Raw genomic sequence first — 16548 nt, forward strand, 5'->3', positions numbered from 1 at the left:
AAACCTTGGAGTGCCTTGCACAGATCTCAGGTAGCAAGTATGCTCTCCTCAGTAATTCTTTCTGCCTATTAATTTTCAGGGGGAAGGCATTGGGTATCTGGTAAGTGGTAGGGACTTTTATGGCACCTATATGTTGCCTCATTAGGTCCTCAACTTTTTTTGAGTATTTCCCAAATTTGAAGGAACTTCCCTCAGGGATGGAATGTTTGAATTCAGAGGAAATTGTTGCAGGGACTTGGGAACTTAACTCAGTAACAGAGTGCTTGTCCAGCATAATCTAGGCCCTGGGTTCAGTCACTAACCTCAGAAACAAGCAAACCAGGGGAATTGCTACACAACACCAGAGTAGGGATCCCTATGAGTTTAGAAAAGGAGTGTGGTTTTATCCATAGAAAAGAACCAAAGGAAAACCCAAGACAGAAAGGGAAAACAGATAATGGTAAACTTAGTTTCCTTTCAAGGAAGGACAGGGAGACACATTGCTTACATCAGGTGTCTGTGGGTTACCTGTCCTGTAAAGGAACTAAGGCACAGGGAAGGGTAGTGTGCCAATTAAAAGTGGCCCATTTGGAACTCTGACTAACTCTCTGGTCCTGGTTTTTAAGGTTAGGTAAGAAATTGGTTTCTCTTGGCTGACTTGAAATGAAAAAGTGATTTTATTTTTCTTTCTGACCTTTTTTATTGGAAACACAATGTGAGGGTTTTGATTTAATCAATGGATTTATATTTTACAGTTTTTTATTGTGTTTGTCAAGGAAAAACCATACAGAATTTCCTTTTATCTTGGTTACAAAGAGGTTCAAAGAGGAAAAAATATCCAAATTGAATGTAATAACTTCAAAATATTGTTTCTTCTATACATATTACATATTCTACTGCATTGTTCTCTCTCTCTCTCTCTCTCTCTCTCTCTCTCTCTCGTGTGTGCATGCATGTGTGCATGCATGTGAGTGTGTACATATCCTCAGATGGAACTCAGGACCTTGCCTACAGTAGACAAACACTCTATTACTTTTCCATGCTTCCAGATTTATTGCAAATTTTGTTATTCTTTATGTTGTATATTAAAAGCTTCAAACTGTCTCCAGAAGATGGTATGACTTAAAATCATAAAATAATGTAAAAAAATGAAGTGTAGCAAAAGTCAGGTTACTTTTCATTGCTAACTATGTCATAAGCGGACAGAGTTGTCTTATTCTGATCATTGTTGGATCTTCTAGTTACTTGAAAACATAGTCTTTGAATGAGCATGAGACTCTTCAAAAGCAAGCAATAAGAGGACAGTGGTGGTTATTATGTATACACATTGATATGTAGAGTGGACAGGAAGAGAAAGAGAGTGAACAGCCATATTTATTCAGACATAAAAAAATTTAATTTTAGATATGAAGAAAACATATTAATAAAACATTTTATATAAAGCCAACAATTCCACAGCACATGGAACATGGAGTAGCTTTCCCTTATAATTAGTGTCATATTATCAAGATGCTAGAAATAGATGTGCTGGAGAAGATTATCAGTATCGTTATTAAGTCTACTTCCCCTGGATACATAAAGATCACCAAGAGCCAGATACAAGCATTTGATCTTTTTTAAATGTAAAATTAATCTATTTCCTTTCTGAAACTTGTGGTTGAGCATAAGAGGAGCAATGATCCATGGGTGATCCACTTCAACTCTCCCAGACCCTCTTCCATGCCCTGGCCATCTCTAGGGGCCCTAGGAATTTGTAACTAGACAAATTTCCTTGGGGCTTTGCCTAATTATAATCCTGACATCAAATGCACAATAGCATTTGCATCTGCTTAATAAAGAAGAGAAAGGATGATATGACAGTATGAGTGGACTCTCTTACCAGATGGTAAGCAGCTTGGGGACTTGCTCTTCTCAGCTTGCTATACTTTGAAATTATTTTGAGATTAGAGAGACAAAGAAGGAAACTGGTTATGAACCTGGCTCTTCCATATTTGATTTATGGGGAATGTCTTACAAGCGGTGCTTCCGAATATCATTCTGAACAACAGCAAAACCATATTTGTGAGACTTTGAGATAGTTCTATTTGAATATCAGTTTCCATCTTGATATAAAGATGGAAACCCATAATCGGTTCCTCATCTCGTTGCTAAGAAGGCTGTGTGAAATAACACAAGTTGCAGATTTCAAACTGTCGGTGCACTTCCTGAACAGAGCCTGTGATGGTTCCGCTCACTTTAGACTCCAAGGAGCGGCCGTTGAGACAATTCTGAAATTAAAAAGCATCAGCGCATAGTAATGGCCCCATAAATATTACCTTGCTAGAATTCAATGTGAGAAGACAGTGCTTGTATTTAGCTGCCAAAAGCAAGCAGGAAACACTCACATCTGATGAAGCAACTCCTATTCTGACATTTATCAAAGAAAAATCACAGGTGGTCCCCTAAGGGGAAGAGCCTTCCAAGTTTTAAGCTTTCAGGAAGCTTCTAAAAAACTGTGTTCTGAATAATTTTAGGTCATGATGTTTTTTTATTAATTCAAAGAAGGCTCTTAGGACAGTAAGGGGAACAAGGAGAGGCAACTTGAAAGAGTTTCATTTAACATTAACAATTTATCTCTTAGATAATATTGAGATATTGTGGGAGAACATTTTTTCAGAGGTACAACTTGAACCCATGAGGTCAATTAGGTAAACTTCCTTTTGAAAATAAAGTAAAAATTAGTTCAGTTGGCATTGCTGTGATGTTAAGAATAAATTATTCTTAAGTATCTCTAGTTATACTCACAGTAAACATTTCTGTTAGTGTTTCAAGACTTTAATTCTAGCATGCCTCCTGGGTGTACCTGAGTATGCACATTTGCAACTTAAATAAATGGATCCTGTCTTTGGGCAGGGCTCAGCAGTAGGTTAGGGTGGCATTCAGTGAAGTGCTCTGGTGAATTTCATATGCAATACTCAATGTTGGGATAATTATGTGAGGATAAGTAATCATTCAAAGTAGTGAGGGACTGTTGGCAAAGAATTGGTTAAAGAATGAGCATGCCCTTGGAAGTGAGGGAGAAATGCCATGAGAAAGCCAGGATTGGTTCAGAACAGTGCATCTGGGGTGGCTATGTTTGTGGTGTCAAGACTGGCCCATGCCAGAAATATTTTAGGTCCAATAAAAAGATTATGTAGCATGTGACAGACCCAGTTTCCCAGAACATGGTAGTCTTTTTTTTCTTTTTTCGTTTTTTCATCTAGTAACTGATGGAAAGAAGTCTTAATCAATATGTAGTGCTTAAGCAAAAATTAATGTCTGGGTTTCTACATAAAAGCTCTTCAGTCTTTTCCGTTTCTTTGTTTTCTTCTAACAACTACTGTGTTTTCTTATCATTTTTATTTGTTTTTAAATGCTTTCCCCCATTAATTCTGTTTTCTTGCAGTATTGTTATCTTTCTTTACTCCTTCTGTCTTCTGCATCAAACTTTTTTAAAAAATGGTTTTCACAATAAATACTTATAAATAACAGAGAATCAAGCTGTTAGTTAGGGTTTTATCTCAGAAGCAACAGTAAAAATAAGTTATACTGCAGTATAGAGAAACAGCTAGAATAGAGCTAATAATATTTATTTTAATACCACATTTCAAAAGGTATGTTATATGTAGGAGAAGACACATACCATTATATGTGATATAAGCATACTATGTCCATTTACCCTGTGTAGGCATGTAGATGGAGATTTATTTTTATGGCCACTTGGCTTCAAACCTAACTCTCCTTAAGATGACCAGGCATGTTTTTAATGCCCACCACCTCTCCACTAATTGTACAACGAAAAAGAAATCCAGATAGCAAATACAAGTAGCCTCTGACCAAAGGAAAATACAGGTTCCTCCTTGAATAGCTATGTTGATTAAGAATTCATTAGTTAAACACTCATTTCCAGTGGCCTCACTTCAAGTCAACTTACCCTAGAAATTATTGGACTTATTATCACATTGACTTCTGTGTTTGTAAAGGGAACTCTACAAGAGTTCTATATCTGTGAATAAACAGTGTATGACAAGAATTATATATTTTCCTCACTCAGGATAGTGTTTTCTATTTCTGTCCATTTGTGGGAACCCTGATTGCTCTTTCGGCTGACGAGGGAGGGGGACTTGACCGGGGGAGGGGGAGGGAAATGGGAGGCAGTGGCGGGGAAGAGGCAGAAATCTTTAATAAATAATTAATAAATTAATAAATAATAAAAAATATATATTTTCTCTAAAAACTTTATGAACTCTTTGATGATCATTTCTTCGGTATTGGTGAAGAAATCATTCTTCTTAAATAGGCCTAGTTTTCTGGAAAGTTGAACCACAGAAGGTGTGAAGTATTCTTGGGTTGTCACATCCCAAGTGTAGGCTCTGTCTCCCATCTACTTCCAGTTCTCCATCCTTGGAAGTCAGGTCCCATGGTGTGTAGGTAATAAATATCTGAATTTTGCATATGCTTTCATTAGACAGTACACATTTCTATTCTCTTTTCATCCCTATGGACGGGCAAATATTTAAGGTATGGCATTTTGTCATGCAGCTCTTTTCTCTTGACAAACATGACCAATCTCATTGTAGTAACAGTGAGATATGTTTGGCGGAGTTGACTTCTCTTACTAAAGGTGAGCTTTAGTTTGATGTCAGGAATGACCAACGTTAAATATATGATTAATCCTAATATCATTTTAAGTTTATTTTCAAAACTTACACACATAAAAAGTACTGTTCAGGAAATTTTGCAAATTAATAATATGATAAACCACTGTCAGAGAAAATGATTATTAATTTGCCGTTCTTATTCATAACATCAAAAGAGGGGTTTGATTTTTTAACTGTACACATGTATGTATCTATTTATATAATTTGGTAAGTGGGGCAGATGGGGACCCCTCATTTTCATAATGACACATCAATATACTATTGTCTCTAATAACATTGATATGCTCAAGTAAAGCTCCAGCCTTATTTTCCAACTACATTCCAAACCAACAAGAAAAGCCTCAAATATGATGCATCTTTGATGATTATTTTCCAGGAGCCCACGAGAAAGAAATAGTTCTAATGAATGCTTTGACTGTTAATTTACATCTCCTACTGGTAAGATTTCTTTAACATCTGTGTTTTGAGTTCTCTCATTTACAAAATCTGAAATGTTTCTATTTTAAATTCATAAGTAAGTCTCCAATTTATTTATTAACGTGTGAGATGGTCTATATTTTCACCAAAGCATTCTAGACCATGATCTCATGTTTCCTTCTCAATCATGAAAGAGTTATTTCTTACAAAGAGCTTTAGAGTAATGAGTTCTCTAGAGAACAGAGGAAAATAGTAATAGAACTTAAAAGAGAAAGTTGCTCAGTGAGGACCGTCACTGGCTAGCTCAAAGCCTCTCAGAAAGGATGACTCCCTATGATGAAAACAAAAACAAGCTAGTTGTTTCTAACATCAAAGTAAAGCACATCTTTGGTAGATGAAGTCAACTCTGCCAAATGTGTCTCACCGTTATCACAGTGTGACTGGTCATAGTTATCAAGACAAAAGAGTTGCTTGACAAACCATCACAGACTAAGTGCCTTAGGGGTTTATTTATTCATACAGAGAGAGAGAGAGAGAGAGAGAGAGAGAGAGAGAGAGAGAGGAAAACAAAATAAATGTTACATTCTGATGAAAACATGTAAGTATGTTTTTGAATCGTGTCTAAAAGTTCATACATCCTTACTTTTGACTTCCAGCTAATTACTTAGTGTCTCTTTAATGTTAGTCAAGGTTCTCAGTGTCTCTCAGAAATAGTGTTTCCCTTTGTAACAATGAAGACAACTGCGTCTTCCTCATAGATGTACAGAACTCAATGAGGTACCACGTGAAAATTAATTTAGCACCCTGGACCATAAGGAGCATACTGTTAAAACATGTTGTCATCTGTATTAGAATCTGTGCCAAGCTTATTGTTCAGGGACTTCATGGAGAAATGAAAGGGCCAGTGAACCAGTAATGTGCTTATGGCTGGTGCCTCTAAGATGGACAGGGGTAGCCTGAGGGGGCAGAGGCATGCTTGGCTGGACCTAATCCAAAATGCCATAAAGCAAACCTCCAGACAAGATGGAACAGTGATAAAGGGAACCAAATTGGCAGTGTAAGATATGTAAATAAGACAAGCATAGAACAAGCTATTTCAGCCTCACTCTAGAGAAATTACCTTTAAATGCTTAAGAAGATAAATTTTCAATTAACATTTAGGTAAAGCCTTAGAATATATTTTTATCTGGTTCACATTTTCCTCTGAGTTTGCTTTCCATTGATAAGTGTAATGAGACAATATCTCCACCATATCCATAACTCATTGAAAACTAGGCTAATTGGAAAGGAACCCCTGTCAGATACCTTAGATGTTTAATTAATTAATGTCTTTAGAATGTTGGAGTTTACAAAATGAAAGTGTGGCATAAAGGAGCAAATGAGTAAATTGTGCACTAATGCTTCTCAATAACTCTCTCTCTCATTGTAGTTATCATTCTTTAAACCCACACCAAAGCGGCACAAGATTCTTCTAGAAGCCAAAGCCTTCCCTTCTGATCATGTAAGAATTTCTTCAAATTATATTTATGTTCTTTCTACTCTTACTAGCAGGACATATCATTTTCCAGACTTGAATGTTTATTCTCTAGTCATTTCCAAGTAAGCGGACTAAAAAAGAACTGTCAAGTGCTTTTGATTTACAGTATTTTTCCAGATAGTCGATTTATTTCTTTCGTTCAAGCAAAACATGTGTTCTGGAAGGAAAGGACTGAATGGGGACATTGATTTATTAGTCTTTTTAAAGATGTTGAGCAAATCATTCCCTAAATCAAGTGTGGTTATAAATGTTTTATTAATTCCTGTTGCTGTTTTATTTCATAAAATCAAATCAATACAAACTCCACTGCTTAACCCTTTAGCAATGTTGAGTTGTCATATGAACTTGTATTTGCATCTCTTTTGTCATAGTATGCTAGCAACAGTTATTGATTTCTTTCCATGAAAAAAATATTAAAGGGTGAGTTGGTGCAGGGAGATGGTTAAGTCTTAAAGAGATTGCTGCTCAGGCAAAAGGACCTAAACTGGGATATCTACCACTCACGAAAAAGGCTGAATATGGCTGTGTGGGCCTGTAGTCCCAGAGCAGGAGACGAAAGAGACAGGAGGATGTCTGAGGCTTGCTGGATCCCCTGTCTATCTTGTCAAGAACATCCAGTTTCAATGAGAGACCCTGCCTCAAAAAAACTAGGTAGAGATCAGGAAAGTTACATTGGCATTAACCAATGGTTCTTATATGTGCATCTGAACACACACAGGAAAATGTACATATAAATACATCCCAACACAGAGAAAAGATTAAAGGATTTCTTGTAGCTCACTTAATCAAATAAGAAATCAAGGTTTCAGTGAGACAAACCTCTCGTTCGTGTTGATTTGAAGCTGTCTGATAATGGTTCTTCCAGATCCATACACAGATGAAACCTTTTCATTTAGATTTAAAGAAACTTCACTTCAGTCTTTTTGTTATTTTATTATACTACACCTTGTAATTTTAAAGCATGTAATCTATTAAGCCAACAAATGGTTATTTTGGAAAAAAAAAAAAAGATTAAGACCTTGCTACCTTGAAGAGAATCCCAGTTCCTCTTAGTTATTTGGCCTCGTTCATATCTTCTTTTCTCCCTCAAGTTTCCATGTGATTTGACTCTGCTACCTGACTCTTCCTATGGTGAGCTGCTAGTGTATCCTCACTCAAGCCCAGCCCTTCTAACTCTCCTCCCAGTTGTGAGTTTCACTACATGAATTTCACTGTAGCATCTCCTATATCCAACAGTTAGTCTGCACTTGTGATCACCTTTAGTATTTGATACTTCAACAAATGCCCCAATTCCTCCTTCCTTACATTAAGAAGGACCTCTCTGATGTAGCCATTCACTTTACCTTTGACATGTGGTTTAACAGAATGATATGGTTTCACTGTTATTTTATTATTTGTTTTAGAGGAGCTTTGTGCATGGACTGCTGTGCTTTGAACTAAATTTACTGAATATAATTGCTTTCTTTTTCAGTATGCTATTGAGTCACAGATTCAACTGCATGGACTTGATGTCGAGAAAAGCATGAGGATGATAATGCCAAGAGAGGTATCTGAGAAAGAGATAAATCTCCATTATCTTTCTACTTAGTGTCCATTGATTTCCCTCCATTTTCCTCAGACATTTATTATCTTCAAGGCTTTGATGTAACTTCCAAGAAAGCATCAGAGACCTCTGTATTTGTTACTAGTAGACTCTTTTGTTTAAAGTAAAAAAAAAAAACAAATAGGAAGTATATTTATTTTCATTTTCAAGGTACATGGCAAGGAATTTTTCTTTTAATATCAATGAAGTCTATAGTGGTCAAGCAGGTGAGAAAGGGATATATAACTGGGTGTGCCACTTTAAACTTCAAATATAGTTGCTGGTGGATTATAATATTTATAATTATAGTTATCATTATGATTAAAGACTAGAGGTCACTGTGAAATTGTATGGAGACTGTCTCTCATGTTCTTTTGCAAAGTATCTTTTTTTTCCTTATACCAAAGATATAATAAATTTTCTAAAGCCAATAAGTTGGAGGGTCTGGGAAAATAGTGTATGTAGTAACCAACATGCAGCATAAATGATATAAGAGATTCTCACATCTGTAAGACATATCTGTTTCCACATGTCATATAAATGAGTAGTTTCCAACATAAATGAATATAGCACCCAGGAACCAAGATTCAGAGTTACACATGACCAGCATTTTATTTTCTGGGTTCATTCTAACCAGGTATGTACATTACCAGATAGCTTCAAATCAACACTAAAAAGAGGTTTGTCTCACTGAAACCTTGATTTCTTATTTGATTCATGGTGACCCTTTAGACAGATGAATTCCACATTAGTTTCTGTTGTAAGCTACCACGTTGGGCTGCCATGTCGTAAGCCGCCTTTTTGAGGTGACTTCTGCCATTATCCTAGTCACAGTAGTGGGTTAATATGTCCTAAGGTAGGGACATGAGGATTAAAAGTGTTAGGTAGGAGGAACAGAGATAAGAAATAATCACAGAGACATAGGATAGTATCAGCAGCAATTACAGAATGCTGAGTTCTAGGGTTCTGAGCCCTGAGTTCTGAGTCTGCCAGTTTGTAGTTTTCCATAAAAGTACAATGTGGGGAGGGGGAAGAAGGCAAAAGACTACTCTAACATGATACAGAGGACAACTAGAACAGTTACTTGCTTCATTACTTTGGACAACAAGCCATTAATTGATGAGAAAAAGATTCTGTTGTTTAGGCAGTGAACCCACCCTAGACCAAGTATCCTGAAGGCAACCACTTCCTAAATCAAACTTCCTAATTCAGAAGGAGCAGAAGTATGCTTGAATTCTCTGACCTTTGGTCAGGGTGGACCGTATCTAACTGTATGGGCCATCTTAATGTCCAAAAGACCAAGTAACTACACACTAGGTCATGATATGTAGTGAGAGTTTTTTGTCAACAACATTGAGCAAGCTAAAACTCTCTGACTTTCAGACAAAGTGGAATAGGTTCACAATTTGGGGCCTCCACAAGTTTCTAAAACATTCTCCTTAGTTATTCTCAAACTGATATATATATATATATATATATATATATATATATATATATATAGTGTAGTTTTAATAAAACAGATTTCAATATTAATGTTTTTACTATTTGGTATATAAACACTAGGACTCTTCTAATAAAAACTGCACAGGGACACACATACACACACACACACATACACATGCATATATACCTACTTGTGCATACAAGGCTTCTAACATGGAACTTTGGCCAATAACAAGAAATTTGAAAACTTATATAGAAGGATAATAAAAGATTATTAAAATGGCTTTCTATATGATATTAAGGCATTAAGTATGCACTAGCCCAAAATTTTGTCATGTTTGGTACAAGAGAGGATTTGTGGAGAGTTAGATGTACCTTAAACTTTGCTCCCCGCTACACAGATGCTTCACGCTTCTCTGATTTCTTACAGCTTCAGTTACCTTTGCAGGACTGAATCTCACATCATTGACAATTTTCAATCATTAGTTGTGGTGAGGAGGTTAGAAAAACTTTGTCCTTGATAATTTGTTTGGATTTGTTTTCTTCATGTTTGTCTTTATCTTTACTAGCTTGGAAATGATTAAATTTTAGAGTAATTGAAACGTTGATTGGGCCAAACCTAGCTGCAAGATGTCTACAGGAGTTTTCAGGGGGGAAAAAGTACCACTGACTTGCTGAGTGCAATATGAATCTCCAGCTTTGCTATAGGGCATTTCTTGGGACTTCATGCTTTCTTTATTGGATAAAGATGGCTGGAAAACAATTCACGGGTTTGTAAATAGTGAAGAATTGAAAACTGAAGTACAAAGGAGCTAACAAGATTGTGCAGAGTGGCACTTAAATGAAACCTCTTTAGCGTTTCATTTTTTATTTCTCTGTAGCCAAATGTATCCTAGCGCTGCTCTTTTGCCAGATTTCTGAAGATCGTTGGCATGGGGTAGCATAATCACCTTCCATTGCTGTATGTAGAAAAGACATTTGTGGATATGGAGTGACATGCTCATGACTGTCATACTGTGTAACTTGCACTGAATTTGGCGTAGGGGGAAGAGACCTTAAGGATGGAGGACATACTGCAAGTAATTGAGGAGGAAGGAGACTCCATTGCAGTGATCCTGTTCAGTGGTGTGCAGTTCTACACTGGACAGCTTTTCAACATGCCTGCCATTACAAAAGCTGGACAAGCAAAGGTAGATCTCTCTTCTCTCCTTTCACCCCCCCCCCCAGTGGGCCCTCTGCTCAATAGTGGCCCACCTGCATTATCTTATGTATGTTTTAAATTATTCTAGGAATCCTTTCTTTACTGAAATTTAAATTTTAGATATTATTACTTCTATTGTTATGATTATTGTGTTTCAAGCCATGTGTGCATGGCATCAAGGATAAACCCTTATTCAAAATAACATCATCTTCATGGGTGCCTCTAGGGTCCAGAATGAACACATTTTGCATACATGATGTGACTCTTCAGACTGCAAAAGGAGTCTTCAGGACACGCGAGGACTGTTAAAAAGCCCACGTCCGCACATTGTCTTCCTGTAACTTGTTATAAATGTAAACCAGCTCTTACTTCAAGCTAGTTACTTCTAGATAGGGAAATGTGGGCTCTATTAGTATGTCATGTGGAGCTATCAGTAGGATGAGTTTTACTCAAGTGACTTTTAGGATTCTGTTTTATTTGGATAACAATCTTTTAGCTTTATAACACTGTCTGTAGCAAAAGTGTTTATTACCCCTGTATACTACTAATTCAAAATTAAGTTATTTGTATTTGTATGTCATGACTTTATGTATATAAGTAAGTGATTTAAGAATTATTTTATTAATTTTGGCCTATAAGAAAGAAATCAACTGGGAGAAAAATTCAATAGTCATAAGTCATATTTAAAATCCTAAATAGCTTTTCTGTTTGATTATGCAATCAAGCCTTGTATTAAAAAAGGTGACAATTGAATTTTATTCTGAACATTAATAAGTTATAGGATTGCTATATATGTGCGATCCAGCTAATATATGTAGTTATTGAAGCTAATGAATGGAACTAATGAAAAGAAATTTAGTACCGTTTTCAGTGGTCTCTAGGAATTTCCAACCAGGACTTCCAGCTGATTTGATGGATCACTGTGAAAGTGGTGCATTACAAAAGATATAAAGATAATGCCTTCTTAATTTAGATATTAAATCTTAAGCACCAAAATAAAGGGAGGCCAATAAAACTTGTGTTTTAAAGTGTTCTGCAAGTCATCAGCAGCCATGCTCTCTTCATAGGCAAGCATGTCTCATTAACCTTCATAGAAATGATGCCAGGGACAGAGAACGACCATGAGCTTGGCAATTGGACAGTCCGGTTAGCAGTTACTGGCTGGGTCATGGCCGTGTTATTTGATTCCCAGAAATTTACTTGACTTCTCTGGGCAGCATCTACCGCGTGTACTCAGAGTTAAGAACGTAGTATCTGAAGGATGTTGTGGTTGCCTCGTGTTCTGCTGTTAAGCACTGGTCCCTCCCCATTTCTACTCTCTTCCTTGAATATGAAAATCCGGGAATCTCTCAGATGTGGGCTTTATTTCCCATTAAAGATTTAAATGAGGGAGTTAGAGAGATGGTTTCATGATTAAGAACATTTGCTGTTATTGCACAAGATCAAGTTTTGGTTCCCAGTATCCACGTGGCCACTTAAAACATTTGCACCTGCAATCGGGGCATTCTTCATTTAGTCTCTGAGCCAACAATCCCAGGCATCCAATGGCTTTTGTTTAGACTCCAGGCCACCAATCCCAGGCATCCAGTGCCTTCGTTTAACCCCCGAGCCACCAAGGCACACTTGAAGCTCAAATACATACATACAGGAAAACACATGTTTAGCCTCCGGGTCGCCGGGTGTGCTTGAAGCACATATACAGGCAAAATGCTCACATATTCAAAATACAGATAAAATAGGAGACTCTTAAAAATAAGTGTGTTTATTAGATTTTCTATTCAATTCTTGTGAAGGGATTTAGTGGCTGAAACCAGTCTCTAAGTATGCCACCCGCTTCCATTCATTTAACATGTCTATCGAGTCAAATTCTCATGGTACATTCATTCAAACCAATGAAGGGAAAAATGAGCAGTTCCAATCTAAACAGAATGATGCCATGGGACTGAACAAGTGATATGACTGACTTAGATCTACCCATTATCAAATTTATTTTAACAAATGTTTACCCTCTTGCTATATAATTGCTTTCATTCTCAACTGGAGTTGAAAAAATTAGGCTAATTTAAAATTAGACTTATGTATCTCTCCTGTGTGGTCTGTGACTATAAAGCTGAAGAAAAAGACAGGGAGAAAATTAAAGGTGTCAATCAAGAAATAAATTGACAATTGTAAGGGGGAAGGGGACTTAAAATTATCAATGTTAAGATTGAAGAAACGAGGTAAAAGAGAGGGAAGTTTCTGGAAATGGAGCATGATAGCAGCCAAAAATGACAATGAATAGAGCAATGAAAATCAATGAGTCGACTATGAAGTACAAACTTCAACATCTTGAAGTAAAATTTACAAAGTTTGTAGTAGGGAAGTAGATACACAAATTTTGAAAGGTAGCTTAAAAATGCATATATATCAACAACATCACAAATCCTAAGTAGTGGAGTTATTTTGTATCTTGAAATTAATTTAAAAATCATTGGATAGCTCTGTAGGTCCTTTTAAGCAACCATAGTGTTGAGGTATTAAGGCTGTACTTTCCTCGTCATTTCTAGAAGACACTTTCTCACAGTAGATTTGCTGGTCCTCTTGCTCTTTATGGTCATTTACACTTTCATATGCAGTGTTCCCGGAGCCTTGGGTGTAAGAATTGTGTTGGGGCAGTTGGTGCCCGGCACCCTATGCTTACTTGTTCTCTGCTTTTCAGTAGGCTTGCTAACAAGGAAGGCTAAAATTGTAAGGGAACCAACTGTAGACAAAGAACGATAGGCAACTAAAAACTGCTGAGAGTAGGAGCAACATTGTTCCTCAGGGATAAACCCTCCAGCTGATTCTACCAAGTGGTCAGCCCTGAAATCATATGCCATAAAAAATAAACAAATTGAGTATGCTGTGTTTATATATTTATGGGTATGTATATGAGTGTGTACATGCTCAAATACACACACACACACACACACACACATGTGCACACTAATCCCATTCATAAGGGAGAAACCCTTGTACCTTAATTACTATCCGATGCCCCATTCTTAATGCCACCATTATTTAACAACTAGGTAGTATTTAACAAGTTGATATTATTTAACACTGTGTGAATGGGGAGGGATACACCAATATTTAAAGGATAGACCTCCCTATCCCAAATTCTGTCAATTTTACAAAAATAAGCTACTTCCTCCAGTTTGGCACTTTATAGAAATATGAATTTTGTGCAAATATAGGCATGTTGTACCTGACTTGTTCCTAGGTTGTGATGCTAATTCATCCATGCTGTATTTAGCAACAGTCTTTCTTTGTTATGTCTCCATTTCAGGATAACATTAACAGAAAGGAAATATAGCACAGTTACTCCATTTGCACCAGAGCATATATGTGGCTTTTTTTTCTATTTGAAGGCTGTTACTATACATACTACCTTGGCTGTTACTACAAATCGCTTAGGATAAGCTTCCATCACATTCCTGGCAAGTCTGTATCTTAGAAGCAGGCTCCCTTGGTCATAAGTTGTGTGTGAATTCAGTCATAAGTAACTATATCCACCAGTGTCCTATAGACTTCTGTAAATTTGGTGCCACTCTGAGCAGTGTGTATGAGACCAACTGTTGCCCCCCACACCCAACAACAAGCACTATCGCCAGTCTTGGTATCAGTTACTCAATGCCGTGATTACTCAAAATCTTTCAAATGTGTGTTATAGTCCTTGGATATTTTTTTGTGTGTGTGAAATGTCTTTTTAAGCCTTTTTTTCCTGTTTTCTACTATTATCTGCTGTTTTCTGATTAGGTGGTAGGTGATGTAAAATTAATTTTTGGAGGAGGGAAGAATATCAAAGAAGTATCAAAGAAGAGATCAAATTCATAGGAGAAGAGCTGAGACCACAACTTTGTTTTGTATGGTGACTGTAGGATGTGGAAGTGCTGTTCGTAGCAAGGGGAAGGTCAGAGGTTTGGATGGCAAGGTTGAGGAAAATGGAAAAGAAGCCACAGGGAAGGCCATGAAGCGTCAGAGACATCAGTTGAACAATAAGTCATCTATTCTAGGTGCTACATGGTCATTTTATGTTATCTTTCTGGAACTCTGATTTCTATATTTCTGATTTTCTTACTCGATAATTTGTTTCTAGTAACCTTTATTGGCTATACCAACAACATGCAGATGTAATCCCTTAACCTCCACCATCGCCAGTGATTTTTGCACTGTCCTTCAACTCAACTATTGCTGCCACTTGAATGTCCTGGATTACATCACAATGAAAAATCAATAGTCAATGCTAATCTGCCCCCAATACTTTAACATCCAGCATGTGTTTGAAGGTCACATGCTCACCGTTATTACGTAGAGTTCAGCTCTGGTTTCCTAGTTGGGTCAGTTTTGTGTTTCTTCTGATTTCCTTCTTCCTTCCTTCCTTCCTTCCTTTCTTTTATTCTTTCGTTTTTCTTTCTTTCCTTCTTTCTTCCTGATGCTTGAGATGAAGCACCTCTTTCTTCTGAATGCTGAAATTACAATCATGTGCCACCATGCCGAGCCTTTTGATCTTGCCAAGTTTTTCAAGAGGAACTTCAAAATAATTTATTTTCTCTTTAATTATTTTAAAGTGAGAAAAGAATTGCCTGCATCCGGTATTTTCTCAGAGTCTGGCTGAGTGATTTGCTGTTGCCACGTTGACCTTGGGAAGATATTTGAGATATCATGAACTAATGGTGACATGCAGAATACTTTTAGAGTTTTGAAATTGCATTAGTTGTTTTTTTTTCATCTCTTGTGTATTAGTTATTTGTTTTTTTATTCTTCTCTAGTGTATTACATCCAACTGGAGTTTCCCCTACCTCCCCTCCTCCAGTCTCTCTATCCTCCTGCTCCAACCCTCCCCACCATCTACCCTCAGAAAAGAGCAGGTCTCCAAGCAACAACAACCAAACAGAACAACATGCTAAAATAATACCAGGCACATACCATCATATCAAGGCTGGACAATGTAACCCAGTGGGAAGAAAAGGGTCTCACAAGGAGGCAAGAGCCAGAGACTGCCCCTGCTCTGACTGTTAGACTTTTGACCAATCACGTTTAAATTCCACTTTCTCACTGTCAGCCTTTTCTTAAGTAGTCCTCAGCCAAATCTTAAGATTTGCATTTATAATGAGCAGAATAGCAAGGAAAATCAGCCCGTACACAGAACTCCCTTTGGCCAACCATAGAACAGTAGTGGCCTGAGGCTGCTGAGCTGCATGGAGAAGCTCAGTTAAGTCTGAAGGACAGATCTGGAGTCCTCTGACTTTCTACATCACAGTCCTAACAGGGCTGTTCCAGACCCATTCCGTTTCAAGGCCGCGAGAAGGAAGAATGGAAGAGAGACCAGGTTCAGCTGTCTCCTGTGTCCCTTTTATGTGAAGTACTAAATCTTTCCCAGCAAAGCCTGCTGAGGACTCAGTGCCTCTGAACTGACAGCCAAGAGGGACATGGATCAAGAAAGAGCTTGCTTCTTTAGTCCTGCAGTAAGAAGAAAGTGCTTCAGAGTGAGTTTGGGATTGCCATCCCATAGCAGGTCCTAATCACATCTGCAGATGGCACAATGCTTTCTAACATGTTGACCTTGTTTCGGAGCCATAACGCTTTTTCTTTCTTTTCTTCCTTCCCCTTTACACCCCCCTCCCTCATCACATTTCACAGGCATTGAAAATCATTCCTAAGAAACTAATAAGAAAGAAATGCATGCTGT

General features: G+C 37.3%; 1 protein-coding gene across 1 annotated transcript in view; it reads left to right on the forward strand.

Moving 5' to 3' along the window:
- LOC121433212 (kynureninase) overlaps positions 1 to 16548 on the forward strand; it is a 127674-nt gene that overhangs the window by 43931 nt on the left and 67195 nt on the right. The window contains exons 5-8 of the mRNA XM_041631558.1: positions 5035 to 5096; positions 6505 to 6576; positions 8084 to 8158; positions 10681 to 10827. Coding sequence (XP_041487492.1) covers positions 5035 to 5096; positions 6505 to 6576; positions 8084 to 8158; positions 10681 to 10827 — 356 coding nt within the window. The remainder of the gene's footprint in view (positions 1 to 5034; positions 5097 to 6504; positions 6577 to 8083; positions 8159 to 10680; positions 10828 to 16548) is intronic.

This window comes from Microtus oregoni, unplaced genomic scaffold (genome assembly GCF_018167655.1).
Source record: "Microtus oregoni isolate MIOR12 unplaced genomic scaffold, Mior012 000037F_ref0000500, whole genome shotgun sequence".
Classification (NCBI taxonomy): Eukaryota; Metazoa; Chordata; class Mammalia; order Rodentia; family Cricetidae; genus Microtus; species Microtus oregoni.